Here is a 23136-nt window from a genome sequence, read left to right as displayed (position 1 = left end):
CGAGCTCCCTGCGCTGCTGCCCACGACTGACTGAAGGGCCGGTTAGTGGTGGTGCTCTAGAATGGGCAGGGCGCGGGCGTGGGGTGGGTGTGCGTGCACGCGCGCGGCGGCTGTTGTTGTTAGGGGCTGCTGCCGGTTGCTAGGGCGGGCCTATCCTAGTGGTGAGCAGCGGGGTGCAGCAGGACGGAGGTCTCTGGTTTTCGGGAAGAGCTCTGTGTGTGGGACCTAGGACAGGGTTTCATTCCCGGTAGTAGTTCCCAATAACTGAACGTATATTCTGTGTCGAAGCCTTGTGGAACGAATCCTCTCGTGTTAAGTCGCACACATGTGCACACACGGAGTCGTGTGGCGGCTTAAAAACAAACAAACAAACCACGAATAGCTTCACAACGCAAGCCTGTTGGCCTCCTCAGAAGTAAAGCCCTCCTTGAGTTCCATAGGACTTGCTTCCAGGTATAGGCTGCTGTCCTAGACATACCTGGAAATTAAACCGCCTTGAACTCAGCGGGGCTTACTTCAGGGGAAACATGCACAGATGGTGGTGCTGGGTTAGGCTGCCTGCCTCCCCATGTACACCTGCTGCCCTGGAATCCCCTATGCAGAACTTACCTGAGTTGGGCAGATTGTGCAGCTGCAGTTCAATGTAGACTTGGGAGCGCGCCCCACTGGATTCTGTGGGGTTGGTTACGGACTAAGAGTAAACGTGTGTAAGTGCGCTTTTGTTGGAGCACAAACTCCAAACTAATTTGCTAGAGTCGCCCTGAAGAGCCCTAGTGGCTACTCTAGAGTAACCAGTCTGAAAAAGTTAAACCTGTTGCATAATGCAATTATCATCTGATGAACAGGTTTCCTAATTCTACTGAAAGCTTCTTCCGCCTTAAATCTTCGTCTTTAGGTTGTATTTATTAGAATTGCATTTATATTTGGTTTATAAGATGCTGCAAGATTCTTCTGTTATGTTTGCTGCAACATGTGCTGCTTGTTTTCTGGTTTAAGTGGCATAAATGAAGATAGCCAGCATGATGGAAAAGCAAGGCAGAGCTTCCTTTACCTTTAATAACTATGTTTTCCCATTCTTCCAGAACAGCTGTCTTGGCCCAGCTTTCTTCTCTACACAACTATTGAAGGCACAGGTGCCTTTTTTATCTGATTCCAGAAAGGTAGCCATGTTAGTCTTGTAGCAAAAGCTAGTAAGTTGTGGCCTGTTAACCTAAATGTTCACTCCCCCCCCAGCAGAGCCCACTTCATCTGATAATTGTATGTTCAGGTTTTTAATTGTTTATGCTAGAGCAATCATTAAGGCTTGTCAGGACTACTTTGGAGTAATTAGCTTTAAGGACTGCAAAAAGGTCAGGTTACTCTCTAATTTGCACTGTCCTTGGAGAGTTTTTCTGGTGTTCATATTTTTATGGCAAAACCTCCATTCTGTAAAAGGCTTGCAAATCTGTGAAAACTATGTGACAGTTCCATATCACACATACTGCTATTTCCATGGAATGGTAACTAGACATAGAACCCGAGTATTGCAGAAGAAACTCAACAAATAAAATGCAACTGGCGCTCTCAGGGTTCTTTATGTGGGGAAAGTCATTCACGTTTACTCAAGGCATATGTTGAAATGGAGCAATCAATTTACGCTAATCAATGTCATCACGCCTTTAATTCCCTACCATTGGAGCTAACCATTGGTAGAGGTCACCTTTGCCATCAAGATTAACTGTTTCTAGCTTGCTGTTTCACAAATGCAAGTCAAGCTACAATACTAGTCACATACTCTATGTTAATTCTATTAATATTTTTATAAGTACTCCAGAAGGATTTGATTTATTGTATATATTTTGTATACTTTACTTTTCTAGCCATCTTAGAAATACAGTAAATGAAATAACTCAATCAGTTTGTGGAGCAGATGGATAAATTATCCTAGTTTTGGACTCTAGTATCCTGTAGGATGTTGGGGGTGAATTTTGGGGTTCTTTCTCATCCTACTTGAGCCTCAGGTTGGAGGTGTTGGATGTTGGAACATTCCCCCTTGCAGCTTTCTTTCCTTCCCCCTCCTTGAAAATATCAGGGAAGAGAATACAAGAGCCATGCAGTCATGGTCAAAGGGGCTTTTTAAAGTATTATATTAGATACAATAAATCCCTACCGTAAACCATAATAAAAATAATAGTTCTGTGTCCAATTTTCTCCCATACTCTTAACAAGAAAAACAAGCAGTATTTTAAAAAATTAACATTGTGTTCAGCTGATGATGAAAATCACAATCTTTTATGTAGCATTTTCCTATATTACCCCAAGTACAAAGGATGTGCAGCATCTTGAACTCTATTAATCAAAAAATGTTCTGTTTCTTGACTATCCACCTGACCAGAGCTCCTAACTACACAGACTGTATGCCAAAGGGAGCCAGGAGGGCAGGAGCTCTTATTGCCAGTGGAAATAATTGTGGTTAGAGGTATATACAAGATCAACTGATGCTCGTGCTGTTCAGTAGCACTGCTTTTGCCTGCCTGTTTGTATTGGATCTATAACAACATTTTGAGTCCTTCTGTAGCAAGCTGTGAGTGAGACAAGGATAAATAGGTGAGCAAATGTTGCCCTCTTGTGGATCGTATGAAGATTCTAATTATAAAAAGATTGATGTACTCTGACAAGATCCACCATGATCCAAGCAAGGAGCAGTATCTTTACTTGGAATAAAATAAAATGTTTCCATTACTAACTGAGGATGAAGAATTGATTTGTAATTACCAAGATATTCAGAGCAAACTCTGTCAGCCACCAAAAGAAAATGTAAAGCTAAGTTTAAACACACCATGCGTGTCTTGTGAATGTGGGGCTGTAGATCTGTAGTAGAGCATCTGCTTTGCATGCAGAAGGTCCCAGGTTCACTCCCCAGCATCTCCAGTAAGCCACAGTCCTGAACACGTACTTCCCTTTATATTAGAAACATACATACTTCACCATGTCATTATTTCTACATTATCAGTCTTTAATTTACTAAATTATGGTTAATTTGTTACAGAATACCTTTCTTTATGAGATCCTAACCATGACTTCTCTTTTCAAAATATATCATTGCAACTACAAAACACTCTTCTTACATGCACACAATTTATATTTACAACGGAATTAGAAAAACTTATCTTCCATATAACCGTTAATACAAATTTAGGTTCCATTCATTGTACACATGTAAACACATTATATGAAGCTCAATAGGACATCACATTTTGCCTAACCAATATATAGACCCTACATGATCCAAATAATATTAGAACATTAACATATTATTTTTGTACACCTATTTCAGTCACAAGCATGAAAAAAACACTGTTCAGATGGCAAAAAGTATAGAATTGTCATCCTTAACTCTACGGCTGAAAACTAAGCAATTTTGAAATGTGTATGCAGGGAAATGCCCTCACCTGTTTGTTCTAGTAATGATAGAGACTAGGCCCAATAATATATGTGTGTGACTTTAAGGTTGTTTTCAGTGCTATGTTTTATTTGTTTACTGCTTGTCTGTTCAGATAACATCAGACGTTGCTTTAACTAATAAATACTCTGATATTTTCTGTACTCTCTAAAGCTGCAATTCTGTATTCAGCTTTCTTGAGAGTAAGTCCCATTGAACTCAGCAGAACTTACTTTTCAGTAGGCATGCATAGGCTTGTGCTGTAAGGCTACAATCCTATACACACTTACTAGGGAGTAAGTCCCACTGGAATCCGTGGGGCTTCTGAGTAAAATGTTTAGGATTCCACTGCACATTAGCAGTGGTGCGTAACAGAATTTTAAAGATTGGAGAAGGACGGAGAATGAGAAGGTTGCGCTTGTGTTGTTAAAGTTAATAAAGCTATTGTCCTATACCTTCCCATCAATGTAGCCCCGCTGAACTCATTAGGACTTACTTTCAAGTAAACATGCATAATATCAGACTGCAACACTGCAATACAACACATGCTTATTTGGGAGTAGGTTCCATTGAAAGTGAGGCTTACTTCTGAGTAACAATTGATAGGGTTGAGCTGCAACCAAATTCTTTGACTCAGCTATTCATCGGAATTATAACGACTACTAACTATTGTAATCATTATATTATTATTTTTTCTCCTAGAGGATTGAAAATACCTCACTGGAAAAATGAAGTTTATTTTGGCAGTTCATCCGAATGCCTTGGCATACTCTATGACCACATTAGGTGCTGGAATGATGAACAGCATCTTTAATTTCTATTATGTCAAACTCTTTTTAAACCAATATAAGATCTCAGAAATAGCATTCCATCAAGCACAGGTATGGCCAACTTCAGCATTAGATTTTCCTATTATAATTTCTAGTATTTGTTTCAAAGATGTTAATTTTTTTGAATTTGGAACTTCACAGCATGCCACCAAAGTGTGGTACCAGCAAATGCAGTCTAAGTAGCAGAACCTTCTGGGGACAACCATAGGCAATAGCCATTGCCATGATCAGTTTCTGATCTCCCAGAGATATCTGGCTACCCTTTACTGGGATGCTTTAAATTCTTCATGTTCTTGTGCTCATAATAGTTGTTTCATAATGGATAGGAAGTTCAGATCTATTTAAGAATGTATGTCCCTGTTAACTGGACAAAGAGGCAGCTGACCCTATTCAACCCCAGCACACCGTGGGAAGTGATCGTGTGCAAGGCTCCCGCTAGTTAGGAGGGCTCCATCCTGCCTAGCTGTTTTATGAGGTAGAAGGAAAAGCTTTCTTACCCAGCAGAGTGTTTTTCACACAGCAAGCTTTACCACGAGTTTACTGCAAGGCTTTACTGTGAGTTCAAAGTTGCCCCAAGAAACCAATGCAAAAAGTGGATTTTTTTTTACCCTGGATATAAATCGGACTACATTCTAACACACAAATGAAAAATCTGAATCGTGTGTGAAGTGCTCCCCAATAGATTGCAGGGACTTCAGGGTAAATCTGGCCGATATGTGAATGCACATGCTCTATTCCGGAGGAGGTGTGAGCTAAAAGCCCTGTGTGAAAAATGCCCCGGAGCCTTTCAGACAAACACTTCCACTCCTTCCTACCTTGCTTTTTGCTTGCACACAATCACAGAACGGGAGCCCACAAAAATCTTGAACTTGTCCTGCCCTATTACTGGTTGTGAGAACCAGCTGAATGGCTCCTAATGAAAAGGCAATATTTTGTGGCTGTTTGTTAAAGATAGAACTGTTGCCTAACTGAATTATGTAAATTGTTATTTCGAAAGTTGGCCTAAATGCAGTGCCTGAGTCAAAAAAATGACAAATAGTTTACAAATTCATCAGAACTATTTGATGCTCTACTTTTATTAGTATTATAATTTATATGTTCCTATATTTTTAATAATGGCTCTGAGGGCACTGTTACATAGGAACATAGGAAGCTGCCTTATACCAAGTCAGACCCTTGGTCCATCTACTGTAGCTCAGTATTGTCTACACTGACTGGCAGCAGCTCTCCAAGGTTGCAAGCTGGAGTCTCTCCCAGCCCTACCTAGAGATGTTGCCAGGGAGTGAACCTGGGACCTTCTGCATGCAAGGGCAATATCTTATAGTGCTCACATGTAGTCTCCCATCCAAATGCAAACCAGGGTGGACCCTGATTAGCAAAGGGGAGAATTCATGTGTGTTACCTCAAGACCAGCTCTCCTCCCCTTTTGAACCAGGTAGTGGATAAAGTTTTTTTAAAAATAAATAATACACTTTTAAAAAATTCCTTAGGTTGTTTTTATGATATGGAACGCCATTAATGACCCTCTCTTTGGGTACCTTCAAGACAACTCCAAAGTGCCATGCTGCTCAAGACGCCAGTTCTCCATCTTATATGGGGCTCCATTGTATGCATTGGCCTTTCTGCTTCCCTGGTTTCCTTGGAAACAATATGAAGAAGGTGACTGGCTCAGTGGGCTGCATCTTATTGTCGCTTTGTGTGCTTTCGATGGCCTGCTTACATTTGTCTTGCTAGCACAATGCGCGCTCTTTGCAGAAATCTCAACTAGACACGAAAGTAGGCTTCAGCTGATTAAGTATAACCAAGTGGCAACGCTAGTTGGATCCACCAGCGTCCTTTTCTGTGGCTTGATTTCTGATAACATGGAGAACTTCACGTCTTTCCAAGTCTTTACGGTCCTCGTGGGAGCAATAGCCACTGCTTGCATGTGTTACACTGGCATGTATAGCACGACTGAGTACGAACAAAGGGAAGCTCTTGTGGAGGAATCCGATCCTGAAAGTGCCAAAAGAGTGCTCTCTTGGTCTTCGGTCTTTTTGTTGACTAAGCAGATCTTGACCCAGACCAATTTTTTGCTTTTTGTGGCAATGAACTTCTTTCAAGTTTTCCACTTGGCCTTCTGCAGCAATTTCATGATGATCTTTGCAGATAACCTTATCCCTAAGGATGTTCTTTCTTCCTCTGTCAGAAGTTTCATGTACGGGGCAGGTTTTATTTGTCCTCAGGTAGGCTGAAAACATTTTGTTCTTTTCTTTGGGAAGGAAAATGTGCTGGTTATCAGCAAATGTTTATGCTGTTTGCCAAGAATAATTATGCATTGTATTGCAGAAACATTTATCGTACTGCAAATCAAATATTTGGCACCAGTGATTTGTGCCTGCACATATTACTTGTCTAAAGGAGAAGAGGGCTGTGCTGAGGGCAGGCAGGGAATGAAGAATAACTTCTGCACCGAGATGTGTGTGTATATGTATACCAAGGAGGGAGCTTGACGCATCTCTGACAATGAAAGAGTTTATATTGGCTGTAAATGTGGAGGGGGGGAGGATATAATGCATCACAGGGACATAGGAAGCTGTGCCTTATAATGAGTCAGACCATTGGCCATTGGCCCTGTCAGCAGTTCTCCAAGGTCTCAGTCAGATGCTCTACTGCTGAGCTGTGGCCCCATCCCCCAAGGGTAATATTACAGCAGACAGACCACCACTCATGCACCCAGGTGACCTGGGCATGCAAAAAGCCCATGGGCATGCGCGGCAGCCTCCAAAATGGCCGCCATGAGCTGGGAGAGGTCTGGAAAGGCCCCAAAAGCAGGGAGGTTGGCGAGGGGAGAGGGACATTTCAGAGCCCTGTGGATGTAGCAGCACCCCCTGGAGGCGGCAAAATTACCTCGGGCCCGGCAGTGAGTCATACATTTTTAAAAATAAATTAACTTTTCGAACACTGGGCCGGTTCAAACCCGAGCTGAACCGGGACAAGGGGATTCAGGAGTGCACACAAAACCGAACATGCCTGGTCCAGTTCAAGTCCAGTTTTGTGCACACTCCTACCGGTCTTGTGGTAGCAAGCATGAATTGTCCCCTCTTGCTAAGCAGGTCTACCCTGGTTTGCATTTGGATGGGAGACTACATATGAGCACTGTAAAATATGGGCCTCTCTAGGAAGAGCAGCTGCCTGCTTGCATGCAGAAGTTTCGAAGTTCCCTTCCTGGCTGCATCTCGGGGCTGAGAGAGACTCCTGCCTACAACCTTGGAGAAGCTGCTGCTGGTCTGGATAGACAATACTGAGCTAGATGGACCAATGGTCTGACTCAGTATACAGCAGCTTCCTATATTCCTATGTATGTCTGTAAAATGTTTGTATTTTGACTTTTTAAGTGTTGACAGTTTTGTATTATACTATTTGGTTTGCCTAGGGGTGTAGGTACATTTGAACAAGGGGGAAAGCAATGTCCCTGGGCCCATGAGCCCCCCCCCGGGGCCCAGGGACATTTGCTTCCCCCCTTGTACCCACTGACTCATGGGGACAGCTTTCTCTTTGCTCTCCCCCTCATGCCTCTGAAGAAGGTGGCGGAGGAGGAGGGCAGGGCCCCCTCTTCACTTCTTGTCCCAGGGCCCACTCCAACCTTTCTAAGCCCCTAGATTTGCCAGAAAATGTATGCATTAAGCAGAACATAGTGGGCCAATTCAGACAACTGAAGAAACTATGGTTTGTTAAGTCATGAACATGACCTGAAGCCTGCTGGGCCTGCTCACTCCCTCTTCCCCTTCTTTACTGCCTCAGCTCATGTGCCTGGGGAATCCTGGTTTGTTTAAACCACAGTTTATCCAAATCGGGGGGAGCTGTGGTTTACTTTTGGTTTACAAACCAGTAAACAGAATGCAGCCAGTTTCAAATCTTGATTTGCAAACCATACTTAAGTCACAGCAGCTGAGTTCGAACAAGCTTGTGGCACTCTGGTTTAAACCATAGTTTCCTAACCAGTGCGCCATGGCACACTAGTGTGCCACAGGACACTGGCCAGTGTGCCACAGCTGACTTGCTGAGCCAGCTCCAAAAGCGAGGAGTGTAAAGTCCTCGCTTTTCAAGCTGGCTTGCCCCATAATGCACCAGGAAGGATGCATCTTCCCAGTGCATAAGGGAGTAAGTTTAAGTTCCCCACTTCTGGAGCTGGCTCGCTCCCTTATGCCCCAGAAGTGATGTGTCCATCCTGATGCATTATGGGGCGAATCAGCTCTGGGAGGGACATGGGGGACGGCTATGAATAAGAATAAAAATTGTATAAGAATAAGGAGGAGGAAGGAATCTAAAATTGTGCAGCAGTGTACCACAAAGTGTGGGGCAGTGTGCCTCAGTATACATCTATATGTCTTGATGAAAGGGCACCTTGGGATGAAAGAAGTTGGGAAACACAGGTTTAAACAAACCAAGACTGAAATGTCAGAGCTCCGAGTGGAATCCAAGGAGTGCATGAGCTTGGCAGGCTTCGGGTTGTGTTCACAACTAACAAACCATAATTGTTTGGGTTGTCTGAACCAGTCAAGTGAGCCTCGGCTGTCAGCATCATGAGCCATTATATGCCTATGACTTTTTATGATACACAGTGCTAGTATATGTAATTTAATGATAATTTATACGAATTATTCATATTTTAGGTATGACAAGCATTGCTTTGACATCTGAAAAGCTCCATTTATATGGCAATAATAATTTTAATGGAAAAGTTGTACTTTCAAAAATGAATAGTAGTCATTTTGTTTAGACCAATAATTATACATGGCAGGAAACCATTTTTAGCCATAAACAATCCTCAACATAAGCTGGTATATTGGACTTGATGCTTCAAGGCATAGACTACCTTCTCTGATCGCATGGTGTACAGCTTACTTAGTAGCCACCTAATGGCACAGCAGAGAAATGACTTGATTATCAAGCCAGCGGTTGCCGGTTCAAATGGTGCCCGCTGGTATGTTTCCCAAACTATGCGAAACACCTATATCAGGCAGCAGCAATATAAGAAGGTGCTGAAAGGCATCTCCTCATACTGCGCGGGAGTTGGCAATGGTCAACCCCTCCTGTATTCTACCCAAGACAACCACAGGGCTCTGTGGGCGCCAGGAGTCGATGGCACACTTTACCTTTACATCTTACTTAAGCCATAATCCTTGGTGGACCATCCTGAATCCTGCAGCTGGAGTGAAACCAGGCATCTACAATTCCACTTGCCTGCTTTGGCAGTGGTGAGTGCCCCTAGCCCTCTGGCAAGCTGGACACCGAGCACCACACAGGACTCCTCAGCAGAGGTCTCATTTCCACTGCCATTTTTGAGAAGATAAGAAACAGCAGGAATCCTTCCTGAGCAGTAGGAGAGGGCTACCATGGTTTCTTGCCATCTTCATCTCTGTGCAGAGGACTCTCTTCTCTCTTAAGCCCTCTAACTATGTGGCAGAAAAGGATCTGAGGGAAGAGAGGGGGTTGGTGGCAATCACAGATAATGACTGGCTAGTGAGCTAAAAGTGGCGCAGCAGGGAAATGCTCGACTAACAAGCAGAAGGTTGCTGGTTTGAATCCCCACTGGTACTGTATTGGGCCGCAGCGGTATAGGACGAGGCTGAAAGGCATGATCTCATACTGCACAGGAGGAGGCAATGGTCAACCCCTCCTGTATTCTACCAAAGAAAACCTCAGGGCTCTGTGGGTGCCAGGAGTCGAAATCAGCTTGACAGCACACTTTACCTTTAGTGAACTAAGCCTGAATTTGTGAGTCTCTGAATGAAACTGTGTTCAGTCCATCATGGATTGATGGGCTCCATGTTTAGTTGGCACACAACAAACACACAACCCAATCCTATGCATATTTGCTTGGAAATAACTTCTGTGGCGTTCACTGAGACTTCCTCCCAAATATGTGTATATAGGATGACAGCCTTAAGCATGTTTCTGTGGGAATGCCAGGGTGGAGAAGAAATGCAGCAATTATTGTGAAAGATCATCTGCTTTCTCATCCTCACTTAGAACACAATGCTTAGTAGACATAAGCCGTCCTGCTAGTACACGTTAACTATGTTATTAAATCACAGAAAGATGTTTGCAAATAAGATTTTGATGTAGAATTCTAATTGTTATCATCAAGGTGATGCAACGGTGTGCACTGATCCTATCAAAACCAGGCATATTTTATGGCAGAGCTACAGGACTATATCTGTGTTTCTTCATATTTTTCTATTATGTTTTCAGTTCCTTGTGCTCCTTAGTCACACCTTGTTGAAGAAATTTGGTTACTACAAGATTATCTTGTGCTCCTTCTATTTGGAAGGAATAGCTGCAGCTGGCATGTTGGTTCTAGGCCAGGAACACTATTATCTGCTGGCCTTTTATCTCACAGCAAACATGTAAGTAAATATAAATCTCCTCTTTTGTATTAAGATGGTAGCAATTCAGACCAAGATTCAGAGAGCTAGTTTAGGTGGTTCCGAGGACACGTGCATGCCCAGTTGCATTTTTTACCTTCTTAAAAATTTGGAGGCCCTTCATACCCTATTAATTCTACTTTTGAAAGTTGAACTCGCTGGTTCAAAATGTACTGAGATGAAGCCAAAGCCCCGTTGCCCTTTGGATGTGTGGAACTAATGTGGTTCTTTGGCCCCCACCCTTTGCATCTTCTTCTCCATGAATTATTTTTTCTCTTTCTCCTATAAGAATGAATGGCTTCCATTTATTTCTGCAGGAGAAAGAATCTGGGATTACTAGAGTCAGCATGTCCAAATAGAGAAGGGAAAGGAAAACTGAGGGAAATTTCCTGTGGATGCAGCATTCCCGGAGAGAGAAGGGGGAATTTTAGGGAAGGGCTACATGCAGTGTTATGGGAAGGAAGGAGAAGTCACCATTTGGAGAACTGACCTACATGGTAGGTAGTCTGTTACCCTGGGGGATGGTCATTCATGTGTGCCTGGTCCTTGTGTTCCCTTTGGATTTTTCCTAGTTCTCATGTGGCTGTGAAGCCATGGGACTGTCTGAAATATCTTTGTAGCCTTCCTCTCTACTTAAGTCTCACATAAATCTCCTTGGGGGTGGGGCAGTGAGGCAGCATTTGGAGGAGTCAAAGAAACAAACTACAGTGTAATCTGTAGGTGGGTTTGAATATAATGCCAAACTAAGGTTCAGCGTAACCTATGTACACAGTCAACTTCAAACGTAGGGTTCATATCTTGGTTAGTTGAATATAAATAAAGTATAGTTAGTGCCATGGCATGAGTTCAGATGGTGAAAGTAATGTAGATTACTTAAAATAAACTGAGATTCTGTGTGACATCTGAACTGGTCCATTGACTAGCTGTCAAAAACCTAGAATGTATTGGAATTAGTCAAGTTAGTCTCAAACAATAAGACTTTGGGAAGAAATGAAACAGAGGTGTGCACAGTCCGTTTGGTGCAGTTCAGACCAGATTTGAACCAAATTCGGAGTGAACCACAGGTATGCAAACCGATTCGGTCGGCTGGGCCGGTCAGTTCAACGAACCAGCTTGAACCAGTTCGAAGCAGTCCAATTTGCGATCTAACCAGTTCTGCACATCTGTCATTGGTGTGCAGAACTGGACTGCTTTGAACCGGTTCAAGCTGGTTCATTGAACGGACAAATAATAAAAACTGTCATTTTTATTATTTGTGTTTTAACTTTTGTAAACCGCCTTGGGATTGTTTTTAATGAAAGGTGGTATATAAATTTAACAATAAATAAAATAAATAAAATCCCTAAAAGAAAAAGGTTTACTACTTTTTTCAGATAAAATATAATGTGTTCATTGCATTCTTTAATGTCTATTTAGGGCAATATATTAGTCATCCTAATTTATTTTAAACTCCATTTTTTTTATTGCTTTCAGATGTAAGTGTAACACCTAGTAAGTGTTATTTGTCCAACAATTAATATCATAATCTAACTCATTTTTGTATTTCTTTAGGGTAGTTGTTCAAGCTTCTTTCAGTCTATTTAATTTGCCTTTGGCTGATATTGTTGATGCAGATTTAAAGAAACATAAAAGGAGGTGGGTATCTTGTTTACACTGTCCACAGTTTATTGTAGCTTGTAACATGACTGTGTTCTAAGTAAGTCGTGACTGAGTGCTATTTAAATCAATTAGATTAGACAAGTTAGTTGTGATGAACTTATTTTCCATGGAACTTAGACATAACTAACTGTCTTAGGATGCAACCTCTTAAACTATTGTTTCAATTACTAATGGAAACCCTAATTTTTCCCCAAAAGATGTTAGACCCTTTTATTGGACTATATATAGATTCAGACAAATTATGCATCTAAATAGTTTGCAATTCTTTTTAGAACATAGTTTGTAGGATCAGGAGCTTCTGTTATTATTACTACGTAGTTATAATACCCCCTCTCAACAAAGAAAGGGTTCTCAGAAAGGTTTACAGAGGAGGAGAAAGTGGAGGAGAAAGAGAAGGTAGAGCGGGTAGTTCCCTGACCCCAAATGGCTCACAGTCTAAAAATCAGCACAAGGAGGCATTAGCAACATCTAGTGGAGGGTTTGATAGGGAAGTTGCTGTCTCCCTGCTAAATATAAGAGAATCACCACTTTGAAAGGTGTCTTCCACCAGTCTGCAAATCATGGTTTGCAAACCCCCTTGCTACCATTGTTTCAAATCATGATTTGGCTTGCAAACTTATGAAATCATGGCAAAATGTGGATAGAGAAAAGTTGGAAACAGAGTAGGAAATTGGTGAATGGGGGCCGGATTGGTGAGGGAACATGTGAGTCCGCAGAATGTTCCTAATCATCTAACGTAAGCCTGCTCAACTTAGGCCCCCCCAGCTGTTTTTGGACTGCGACTCCCATGATCCCTAGCCACAGTGGCCAATAGCCAGGGATTATGGGAGTTGTAGGCCAATATCTGCAGGAGGGCCAAAGTTGAGCAGCCCTGAAACTGATTTGGGGATTAAAACCAGGCCCCTGAACCTAAACTGGTCATGTTTAGTTATTAAAGCTAGTTGATCAAATCACTAGAATATGCCCTGCAAATGAATTTTCATAGTCTCATGATTGGCAATTGAAACCCCTTTCCCCATTTTTTCTCACACCTTCTTTAAAATGGATTTTATGTTTACAATTTACAATGTCATTTTGATTTCACTGTATCTTTTATTCCCTAAATCATTAATTGTTTAAACTGTAAGTCGTTGAGGGCATGAGTAATAATATGTAGAAGAAAACACTGTTAGTCACTCTGAGCCCATGGAATAGAATGGGTGTGGGGGGTGGAAATAAAAAATTTAAAACCAAACAGCATTTTACATATAATACGCACCAGCATGCATATTAAAAATACTACGCAACAGAACTCTCTCTTAACATTTCAGGTCTCCACTTTCCTCCATGGTTTTTGGAACAAATGCCCTCTTTACAAAACCTGCCCAATCTTTAGCCCCTATACTTGTGGTTACAATACTAAATCAATTTGGTTATGTAAACCTGCATAAAGTTGCTCAGCCTGACCCAAGGTAAGTGGAATGTTGTTTTTACCACCATTAACATTTTGGCTTAAATGAGGGTTGCATGTTTGAGGTGCATTGCCTGTTTCACCATTGCTTTTAAAACACTGGTGTATGAAGACAAGTTTACATACAACTAATCGCTTTCTCCATGCAACCGGTTCAAGCTGTTCTTGGCAAACGTGTGTGTGAATAAACAAAATGAGTTGTACACAAATCAGGCCATAGTGATTTCCATGATTACAGCGGATAGAAAAAGTGCTGCTACAGTTAGGAACATAGGAAGCTGCCTTATACTGAGTCAGACCCTTGGTCCATCTAGCTCAGTATTATCTACACAGACTGGCGGCGGCTTCTCCAAGGTTGCAGGCAGGAATCTCTCTCAGCCCTATCTTGGAGATGCTGTCAAGGAGGGAACTTGGAACCTTCTGCATGCAAGCAGGCAGGTGCTCTTCCCAGAGCAGCCCCATCCCCTAAGGGGAATATTTTATAGTGCTCACACATGTAGTCTCCCATTCATATGCAACCAGGGTGGACCCTGCTTAGCAAAGGGGACCACTCATGCTTGCGACCACAGGACCTGCTCTCCTCCCATGAGAGATGCCAGGCAGTGAACCTGGGGGACCTAGATGCTCTTCCACTGAGCTATGGCCCCAATATCTCGCAGTACTCACATGTAGTCTCCCATCCAAATGCAAACCAAGGCAGATCCTGATTAGCAAAGGAGATAATACATGTCAAGACCAGCTCTCCTCCCCAAACCAGCTCTCCTGTGAAAATCACTGCCAGCTTTATACCCTGGTTCATAGTTCAGTTTTTGTGCACAATTGCTGATGTATGTGGTGGAGGATGGATCAGACTGAGCACATGAAGAAGGTACTGTATTGTGTTTAACTCGTCCCTAAATGTTGTACTGTAAGCTTCGGTCTTGAAGAGATCTGTACCTGGGTTAATTGGGGCATGTCTGATCATAACTTGTGTGAAATCTGACTAAAATGAATGAGGTTATACACCGCACGCACTATTTTTATGCTTCTATCTAGTCAAGTCAGTCCTAGGCACATCTGCCTGGAGGAAGCTCATATAGGATTTACTTCTGAGTAAATTTGCATAGAATCAGACTGCATATATGTTTGGCAGAATTATAAAATACTGCACAGCTGCTGTAAAACAATGTAGATGTGCCTTTATTTAATGAATCAGATGTATGGCATTATTGGTTGGCCAGAATCAAATAAACCATGATTCATTTCATATTGTATTGCTATACATTTTTCACATTATTTATGCTGAGGCTTGACAAATCCCAGGTGCTAGGAAGCCCTAGCACCTAGAAATTTAACTGTGCTGCCTAGACTACGATATTCAGGGGCAGTTATTAAATAAAATCTTCATCCCAGGCAGCCCTTTTCCTGTTCTTAGCATGTTACTTCTAAAGAGGATAAAGAGAATCCAGTTTATCCTCACCCTTCACGATGTCCATCACTAAGTCTAATAATTTTGCCTAGTGTCCATTTTTGGCTCTAGTTTTTTGGGTTGGCTACTAGATCCAACTTTTTTTTGGACAAATATGGGAACTTAGTATTTAAATATAGGAAAGCATGATCTTTTTGAAGAGTTAGAACAAAATAACTCTGATAGATATGTACTGTAATGATTTTTTGTTTTGTAGCAATAATTGAAATAACTGAATACTGTAAACATTTTTACTCTTCTCCCAGTTTGTTTCTAGGTCTCCATGATGCCATGTTCTACATGATCTGCCTGGTTCCTCTTTGCATTGCAGTAATACAGATTCTGACATGGATACCCTTTTCCATCCAGAACAGCCACCTGACACCTGCATACTGAGGTGTAAATAAGTGCATCAGGAACCCAAAGGTTCAATTTTACACAACAGCAGATTTCAGCTGTAGACAGGACCACTGGACTTCCTTGATTTTTTGGACTAGCAAATCAACTGCATTCTGAGCCATCTAATGCATATATCTGCGATTCCTGTCACTGAGTGCCTTATCAGAAAGTGGGTGTATGTAGTTCATTTGCCATGTCAGGTAGTTGGACATGTGTTAACCTTGTCAAGATTTGCCGAGGAGACTAAAATGCCCCACATCAACACCTGAGAAAAAAAGGCAGGTATGATATATAAAGGTATGCTGGAATTATGTGAATTTAAAAAAAACAAAACTGATATTCCTTTTAGAAGCAGGAGCCCTTTTAGAGGCCCATAACAAACTCAAGTTCGTATGAACTCCTCCTCTCAAAAACGGTGGAATACTATTAACTCCACTTTGGCAATATGTAGAAATTAAGGGGAAGTGTAACTGGAGTGGGGAGGAGACATGTAGATGTGCTCTCTGGAGAAACACTGGAACTGATTTCTGTGTTTATGTACACAGGACAGCAATGGTTACATGTCCAGATCTGGGTTTGTAAGTAACTCTGGGGAAGGGGTGGAGACGACCATAGTGGGAGTATGAAACCCAGTAAATCTAGGTGTTGGAAAATGGCGAGACTGAGTTAAAGGTGGAAAGGTTGGTTATTGTCCAGAGCAGAACTTTGTCTCTGGTGAGGCAGCTTGGCAAAGAACTGTGGGCAGGATCCAGTCTCGGTTAGTTATGACTAAGTACCACTGAAATAAATGGGACACAACTAACTAAGTTGCATTAATTTCATTGGGACTCAGTCAGCTTGGTCTGAATTCTCCCACTGTTGGGCGCTTCCAAAGTATATGATTGTAAATGTGGAAAAATCAAAATGCTTTTCTGTGATTCCATGTGGGTTTAAGGGACTGTAGCAAATACATGCCAAGTAGCAGGCTGCTTGGCGTTGGATTTTCATGCTGCTTGAAGTCATACAAGTAGGGATTAGCATGTGTAAGATTTGCTTCAGCACTCCATTCTTGCAGACTATCGACTTGTCAAGTTGCCTTGATCTTCCTGCAACTCGCTGAACACAGTATTTTGGATTTGTCCCTGCTAAAGCCTTCTCAAGATTTAGTCTTTTGAATGGACGTTATGATTAATGAAAAATGAATGCTTTTGGATATGTCACAGAGTCTAACTTATACCATAATACATCCTATCCTTTATCCAGTAAATTATATACAGTATGGGTTTATTTCTTATCAAAAGTAGCACTTTATTTTTAAAAGACAATTCATTTTTCAGTGCTGTAAAGAAGAACTGACTTAGGCCGCGGGGATTTCAAGGTGACTTCTTTTCCAGAGCCTCTCCCCCCCTTTTTTTAATATGAAGAAAAGCTAATTGTGGTATCACTTCCCCCAGTAGCCTCAAGGGCATCCTATGCAAGGCACGTGAGGCACAACTCCTTACCTCTGCCTCTCTCCTCTTGCCACAACTTTCAAACCTCCTTGAATGCACCTTCACGCTTTGGAGTGAGCCCCAATAAACAAAGTGGGATTTGCTTCGGAGTGTACATAGGATTGGGTTGTATAGAGCACAAGTGAATCTCTCTTACATTTGAACACTAGTGCAGGATAGAAAGAGTACGAGAAACACCCTCTTGTACATTCTCACCAATACAAGGTTTGCCTTTTACTTTGTAGACCAGTTTAAGAACAAAGTGGTTAAAACCTCATAAGCAGAAACATCCTTAGAACTCGTTGCATGAATGAAATGTTAAACTAGGGATTCTCAAACTTGCATCCCCACATGTTGGACTACAATGCCTATCATCCCCAGCTATGAGGCCATTGTGGATGAGGATGATGGGAGCTGTAGTCCAACAATATCTGGGAATCCTAGTTTGGGAACCCCTTAACCAATTCATATGAATTGCTGTCATTTGTCAGTGGCCTTCCTTGAAGAGTTTAAGATTCCAGTCGGAAAATGGTGCTCCCACTGTTCAAGAAAGAAGAATCCTATTATAAAAGACTATTGAACAAACTTCTGGAAATCTGAGGAAATCAGAAATCAAAGGAAGCCATAATACTGTACTCCCTTATTTTTTCTACTTGCTTGATAAACTTGGAGAACTCTCTGGAGACTTCAGATGAGAGGTACCACAAGTTACCATAGAAAACTCCCACGTTTTATTGCCCAGCACATTTAAAAAACTCTCCCCCACCCCCTGTGGTCTCCAGATGATACATCATACACCAGAGACTGGTGTCTTTCAGCATAGAATTTGTATGTCCTGAACAAATTTGAACACAAAGCAAAAATGCAGTTCATCTGAACAAGGAAATTACAAGGCTCCCGTTTTCTTTCTGAAGTGAGCTAGACCTCCTCGTCCCTAGAAGATGTGCTTAATTGTGCATCCATTTTCTCCTGTTAACATTGTTGTTTCCTTTATATGTATGTATGTTACTTAACTATATTAATGGTATGTTTATGAGAGCAGATTCTTAAATCCTTTTCCCTCCCCAGAGATATATTATGGTGTACCTGGGCTTGGAGTTCCTGCTTTTTGACGAGAATAACCACTTATTGGCACAGTCTGCCTGCAGCCTCTCCTGCTGTTGCCCCACTGTAAGGTTTGGGAATTGTACAAATGTAACTGCATGTTAGAATTTTTTAAAATGCTTAACTCCTAAATTGTAGGAATCAGGTTGAGATTATTATATGGTGTGCACAATTATTGAAACAAGTATGGGAAAAGTTTGTTCTGTGGCTTTTGTAGATGTTCTTTATGTTGTTGATTCTGGTTTGGTAATAAATGGTTTTCTTAAGTATTCTTTGCAGCCTTTGATCATGTGTTTTCTCTCATGTTTGTCCTTTTAAGAATGAAAGCAATTTGGATAAAGACCCATTCTTGCCAAAGCTCTGTTATTGTTATATTGAAATTTTTAATTGATTTATTGTAGTATGGCATAAATCACTATCAGATACTTATGTTCAGTTATGTGCAGGGAGAGGTACCTATTTCCAGGACTGAGGAGAACAGCCTTAAAATGTGCAGTCATAAGAGGATGCCTTAGAGCATATGCAGAATGCTCCCCTCCTATCACAGCTACTCCCATATTAAGTTAGCGCTCAGCCCTGAAAGCTGGTTTCTGTACCTGGGCTCAGTTTGAGAAGATGCGAACAGCCTTCTGAGCAGGTACAGATTGCATTTTCATCTCCACTAAAATGTACCCACACTTTACCCCTAGTCATTTGAAATTAGGGGGCAGTGAATGTGGAGAAAGCAGATATGACAGAATTCTTTTCCCCTCCCTTCTTTAAGACTAGGACTGGGGTCACAAAGGACTTTTTGCCTTCATGAAGCAGGAGCAAACTCAAGGCAAACAAAATTAAGTACTTCTTCACAATCTATAAGTCTATTAGTGCCTTATGGCATTCACTGCCACAAAAGATGGTGAAGGGTTTGCTTTAAAAGAGGAGTAGTGATAGTAATTTTTATTTTGGTCACTGACCAGCAAATAAGTAAAAGGGAAAAAATTTAAAAACCCATAAAATTCCTAGAAACCTTTAAACATATTGCGGGGAAAACACCAACATAATTTCTAGGAAGGCAAGAAGAGAAAGACTGACTTAGTTTATAACAGCTATCCTTGGTAGATAGTGATACTTGGTTGTTCAGCTACATAGCCTGGTCTTACGAATTCTGCTGGCAATTAGGCAGAACCTGGCAATTGCATAAGAGATCCTTGTCATCATGATCTAATAAACGGTAGCATATGTAGAAATCATTGGAGTGGCCCCTAAAATTTAATAAATATGGAGTAATGTGCATTTAAGGATGTCCCTATAACAATTACAATATAGTAGAACATGAGCTGTTGATTCTATAGCTCCTGAATCGCAGGGACAATAGTGCTCCACAGATGTGAGCACTGTAAGAGATTCCCCTGAGGGGATAGAGCCGCTTTGGGAAGAGCATCTAGGTTCCAAGTTCCCTCCCTGGCAGCATCTCCAAGACAGGGCTGAGAGAGAGACTCCTGCCTGCAACCTTGGAGAAGCCGCTGCCAGTCTGTGCAGACAATACTGAGCTAGATAGACCAGTGGTCTGACTCTGTGTACGGCAGCTTCCTATGTTCCTATGTACTTATGGGACTTTGTTAAATCTGCCTTCAAGCACTGCAGTGCACAGAACATTGAATTGTTCTTGGGTAAATGTCCTGCGATACTTAGTCAATGTAATCTGGTTAAGATATCTAGCAGGGAGTATGTTCGGGACTTGATTTCCCAGCGCTACTCCCCTTGGGATGAAACTTTGGTCTGTCTGACGTTCAGCATCTAAGATTCTTTGGGTAACCACCAACCTGGCCCGGTCATAACCCAACATTGTTAGTACTTGCAGTGATAGGCCATAAGTACGCAGCTTCTGCTCAAATAAGCATTCACATTTGGAAGTGAATTTGTCCACCAGCATCAGTAGAGTCAGCCCCTGAGGACAGAGATTTAGCTTGAGCCAAAACATAAAGATAGAAAGCTAGATCTTGAATTCTACCTGGGAAGACCAGCCTCCAGCCGAAAAATAGCGCTGGGGACACCATAAGCTGTTTGAAATGACCTAAGGAATTTGGATTCTACTGCTTATATACTGCAAAATTGGAGTATGACAGTTGAGCCAGGGCTTTGGATTCAAACAGCCTTATTGCAGCAGGAATGAAGCAGACCACTCTTAGAGGGTTTTTTGGTTTTTTTTAAAGCCAAAATGGCTGATGTAGACTTACATGTGTTTTGTAGTGCATACTTGGAGTGAGCCTTATGGCTGCCAGAATATTGAAAAACTATACCTAAATACTTACAATAACTGCCTTGCTCAATCCTGGATCTGTTGATAGACCAAGCCAGTGTCCTTGGGTGTTTTGCGAACTTCATGATTTTAGTTTTGGTATAGTTAATCTGAAGGGCATGCTCATTGCAATAGAGAGCAAAAGAATTAAGTGCCCTTCTCAGGCCAATTGGTGTTTGGGATAGTATTACAGCATCGTCAGCACAAAGTAATAGCGGAACAGGTTTAGAGGCCAGTTTGGAGGGATGAAAATCAGAATTAGTTAAAAAGGCAACAATAGAATTTATATAAAAATTAAACAAGAGCGGTGCTAAAATACAGCCTTGTTTAACACCTCTGTATGTATTCTACCAAAGACAATCCCAGGGCTCAAAACCGACTCGATGGCACACTTTACCTTTACGTTGAGATTGCCTTAGACTGAGAAGGCCTGCTGCGGTGCACCTTACTTTGAGATGAGTCTTCTGGTACAAAGTATGTATGAGAAGAAGTCGACGGCGGTCAACTGAGGAGGCTTTCCATTTATGCCGTAGCTTTTCTCTCAATATAAGGTCGAAGACAAATTTGAAATCTATAAACGCTTTTAAAAGAGCCATCAACTTTAGAAGAGGAAATAGAACTCTTTTAATGTCTTTTAAAGGGAATTGGACAAATGCATGTGGGATAGATCTATCAGCAACTACTCGCCGTGATGGCTATATGAAATCTTCATGTTCAGAAGCAGAACCTTGCGGGCAGGGGGATGTGCACAGTAGTGGAGGCATGTTGCTCTTCCTTGCTGGCCGCTGCAGGAAGCAGGATTCTGGACTAGGCTTGCCAATCCTCCAGGCATTCGCAACAATCTCCAGGTGGCTATTGAAAGCAATCTTGGAAATTTTAATGGCTTAAGAATGTGAAAAATATTGGAGTAGGGGGGACGGGACTTGGAAGCGTTTCAGTCAGAGTTGCAAACCTACACTTGGGTAGAGGGTGGCATGATAGCGGGTGGCCATCCCTCCAGTCTTGACCTGGAGTTTCCAGGAATCAGTATCAATCTCCAGGCAACTCTTGAAAGTGATTCTGGAGACTTTAATGGCTTAATATTGTGAAGGTAGGAAGCTGCCATATATTACTGAGTCAGACCTTTGGTCTACCTAGTTCAGTATTGTCTACATGGACTGGAAGTTTCAGGCAGGAGTCTTCCTCCGCTCTACCTGGAGATGCCAGTGACTAAAACTGGACCCTTAAGCAGATGCTTTATCAGTGAGTCATGGCCCATCTCCTAATATTTGGGGTGGGAATTCCAGCTTCAGTCATAGTTGGTAACTCTAATTCTTGAGGTGATCCCACAGGTTTCCTCTATATTACTACTACTACAACAAATATCTAAATACCACTTTTCAACAAAAGAGTCAAAGCGATTTCACTAGGAAAAGAAATGAGACGTTTAAATCTGAGGTACCAACTCAGAAGTATGTGGAATTGAGGCCTGTGTCTGATTTCATTTTATATTAAGAAATGAATTAATGCCTGGGCTTAGGGTGAATTGACACTCCAGATCTCAACTGGTCTGTGAGGGAAGAGGCGATCCAGCATTGTATTGTAAAATGGGTACTCAAGGAAGCACAAAAGCCAGGCCAGAACAATCCAAATGCTAAAATGTGACTCACTATCAGATAATGTCTGTGGAAGAGGCCAGAGGCTGATCTCCCCTTTCCTGTTGCAAGAAGTCCATGTTAATCCTTGTCAATGATTGCTCTGCTATACTCAGTTGCTCTCTATAGAAATTCAACATAGGTAAATGCACACAAAGAAAACACCTATAGACTTTAATTCTGACTTTACTAACACCTTTACACCTCATGGAATCAGGCTAGCAAATCTGGGACAAGAGAAGATGCCCATTTGCAGCTCAGAGATGCAGATTTGCTTTGGGCAATGTCCCCCCCTCCCCTTCTAAGATAGCCGCTAACAGAAGATGGGATTAAGATCTCCCTGGACTGCCTGAATAATTAAAAAGACATTATCCAGAAGGTAACAGCATTGCCACCCTTTTGGGGACCCAGGAAAAGATGAGGAGATTTGAATAGACTCTATGAGAGATCAAAGGAAAATACAACTATTAAAGAGTGAGGCTTACTGGACAGAGAACTAGCAGTCTTGTGCCTGCAAGCAAGATCTGCTCACGAGCAATCCCAGAGTTTGCTGCTAATCCGTGGGGCAACAAGCAGGAGCTCTGTCCATGGACAGGAGCTGTCTGTGACTTCCACTGCGCAGTGAGAAGTCTAGACTTCCCCAGCCATGGGACCTTCACTCTCTGCCTTGCTCTGAGCAAACTGTCTGCTTGACCACCAGAAGCCAGACCACCGCTCCCAGGTTGCTGTTCCCAGCTAAAGCCTCTCTCCTTCAGCTGAAAGATCCACCGTTCTCAAGCCTCTGATCCTGGTAATATGCTGCCTCCACAAGCCTTGGATCCCTCCATCCTTTCCCCTTCTTCTCCTTTCCCCTCGTCCCTCTACTAATTCCTGATCTCCCCAAACCATGCCAGCCCTCAGCCTTCCTTACCTCCCCCCCCCTCTTTTTCCATCTATATCTGAATTATATTAGGCTCTAGGAAGATTTAATACACACACATATGTTAGTTAGGAACACTGGGTGAATACTAGTGCTGGCTAGGGTTGAAATACTGT

At 42.0% G+C, this 23136-nt stretch overlaps 1 protein-coding gene across 34 annotated transcripts; it reads left to right on the top strand.

Annotated features, from left to right (window-relative positions):
- Window positions 1-5: 5 nt before the first annotated feature.
- On the top strand, window positions 6-18458 carry LOC128336379 (transmembrane protein 180-like). Of its 34 annotated transcripts, none has more exons than XM_053275884.1 (9): window positions 6-41; window positions 1083-1160; window positions 2375-2586; window positions 4124-4302; window positions 5742-6476; window positions 10489-10643; window positions 12213-12296; window positions 13631-13771; window positions 15484-18458. In XM_053275884.1, the coding sequence occupies exons 4-9, from the start codon at window positions 4150-4152 to the stop codon at window positions 15611-15613; spliced, it is 1398 nt and encodes a 465-aa protein (XP_053131859.1). In that variant the 5' UTR covers window positions 6-41; window positions 1083-1160; window positions 2375-2586; window positions 4124-4149; the 3' UTR covers window positions 15614-18458. The 34 variants fall into 34 exon arrangements, 29 of the variants coding, with proteins under 29 accessions (XP_053131859.1, XP_053131854.1, XP_053131864.1 ...); XM_053275879.1 differs by having other exon boundaries at window positions 14-41; window positions 1083-1190; XR_008311943.1 differs by lacking the exon at window positions 6-41 and having other exon boundaries at window positions 64-1190; window positions 15484-15898; window positions 18154-18458.
- Window positions 18459-23136: the final 4678 nt, after the last annotated feature.

The sequence above is a fragment of the Hemicordylus capensis genome, chromosome 13 (assembly GCF_027244095.1).
Source record: "Hemicordylus capensis ecotype Gifberg chromosome 13, rHemCap1.1.pri, whole genome shotgun sequence".
Classification (NCBI taxonomy): domain Eukaryota; kingdom Metazoa; phylum Chordata; class Lepidosauria; order Squamata; family Cordylidae; genus Hemicordylus; species Hemicordylus capensis.
Note: the sequence above shows the minus strand (reverse complement) of the source record. Positions and strands in the feature narration are given on the sequence as shown.

What these genes read in the sequence shown, in the direction of transcription:
- LOC128336379 (XM_053275884.1), top strand. Translation starts at nt 4,150, where the DNA reads ATGAAGTTTATTTTGGCAGTTCATCCGAATGCCTTGGCATACTCTATG. An exon ending in TAGCATTCCATCAAGCACAG is followed by an intron (nt 4,303 to 5,741) that starts GTATGGCCAACT and finishes AAAATTCCTTAG; the next exon opens with GTTGTTTTTATGATATGGAA. An exon ending in TTTTATCTCACAGCAAACAT is followed by an intron (nt 10,644 to 12,212) that starts GTAAGTAAATAT and finishes GTATTTCTTTAG; the next exon opens with GGTAGTTGTTCAAGCTTCTT.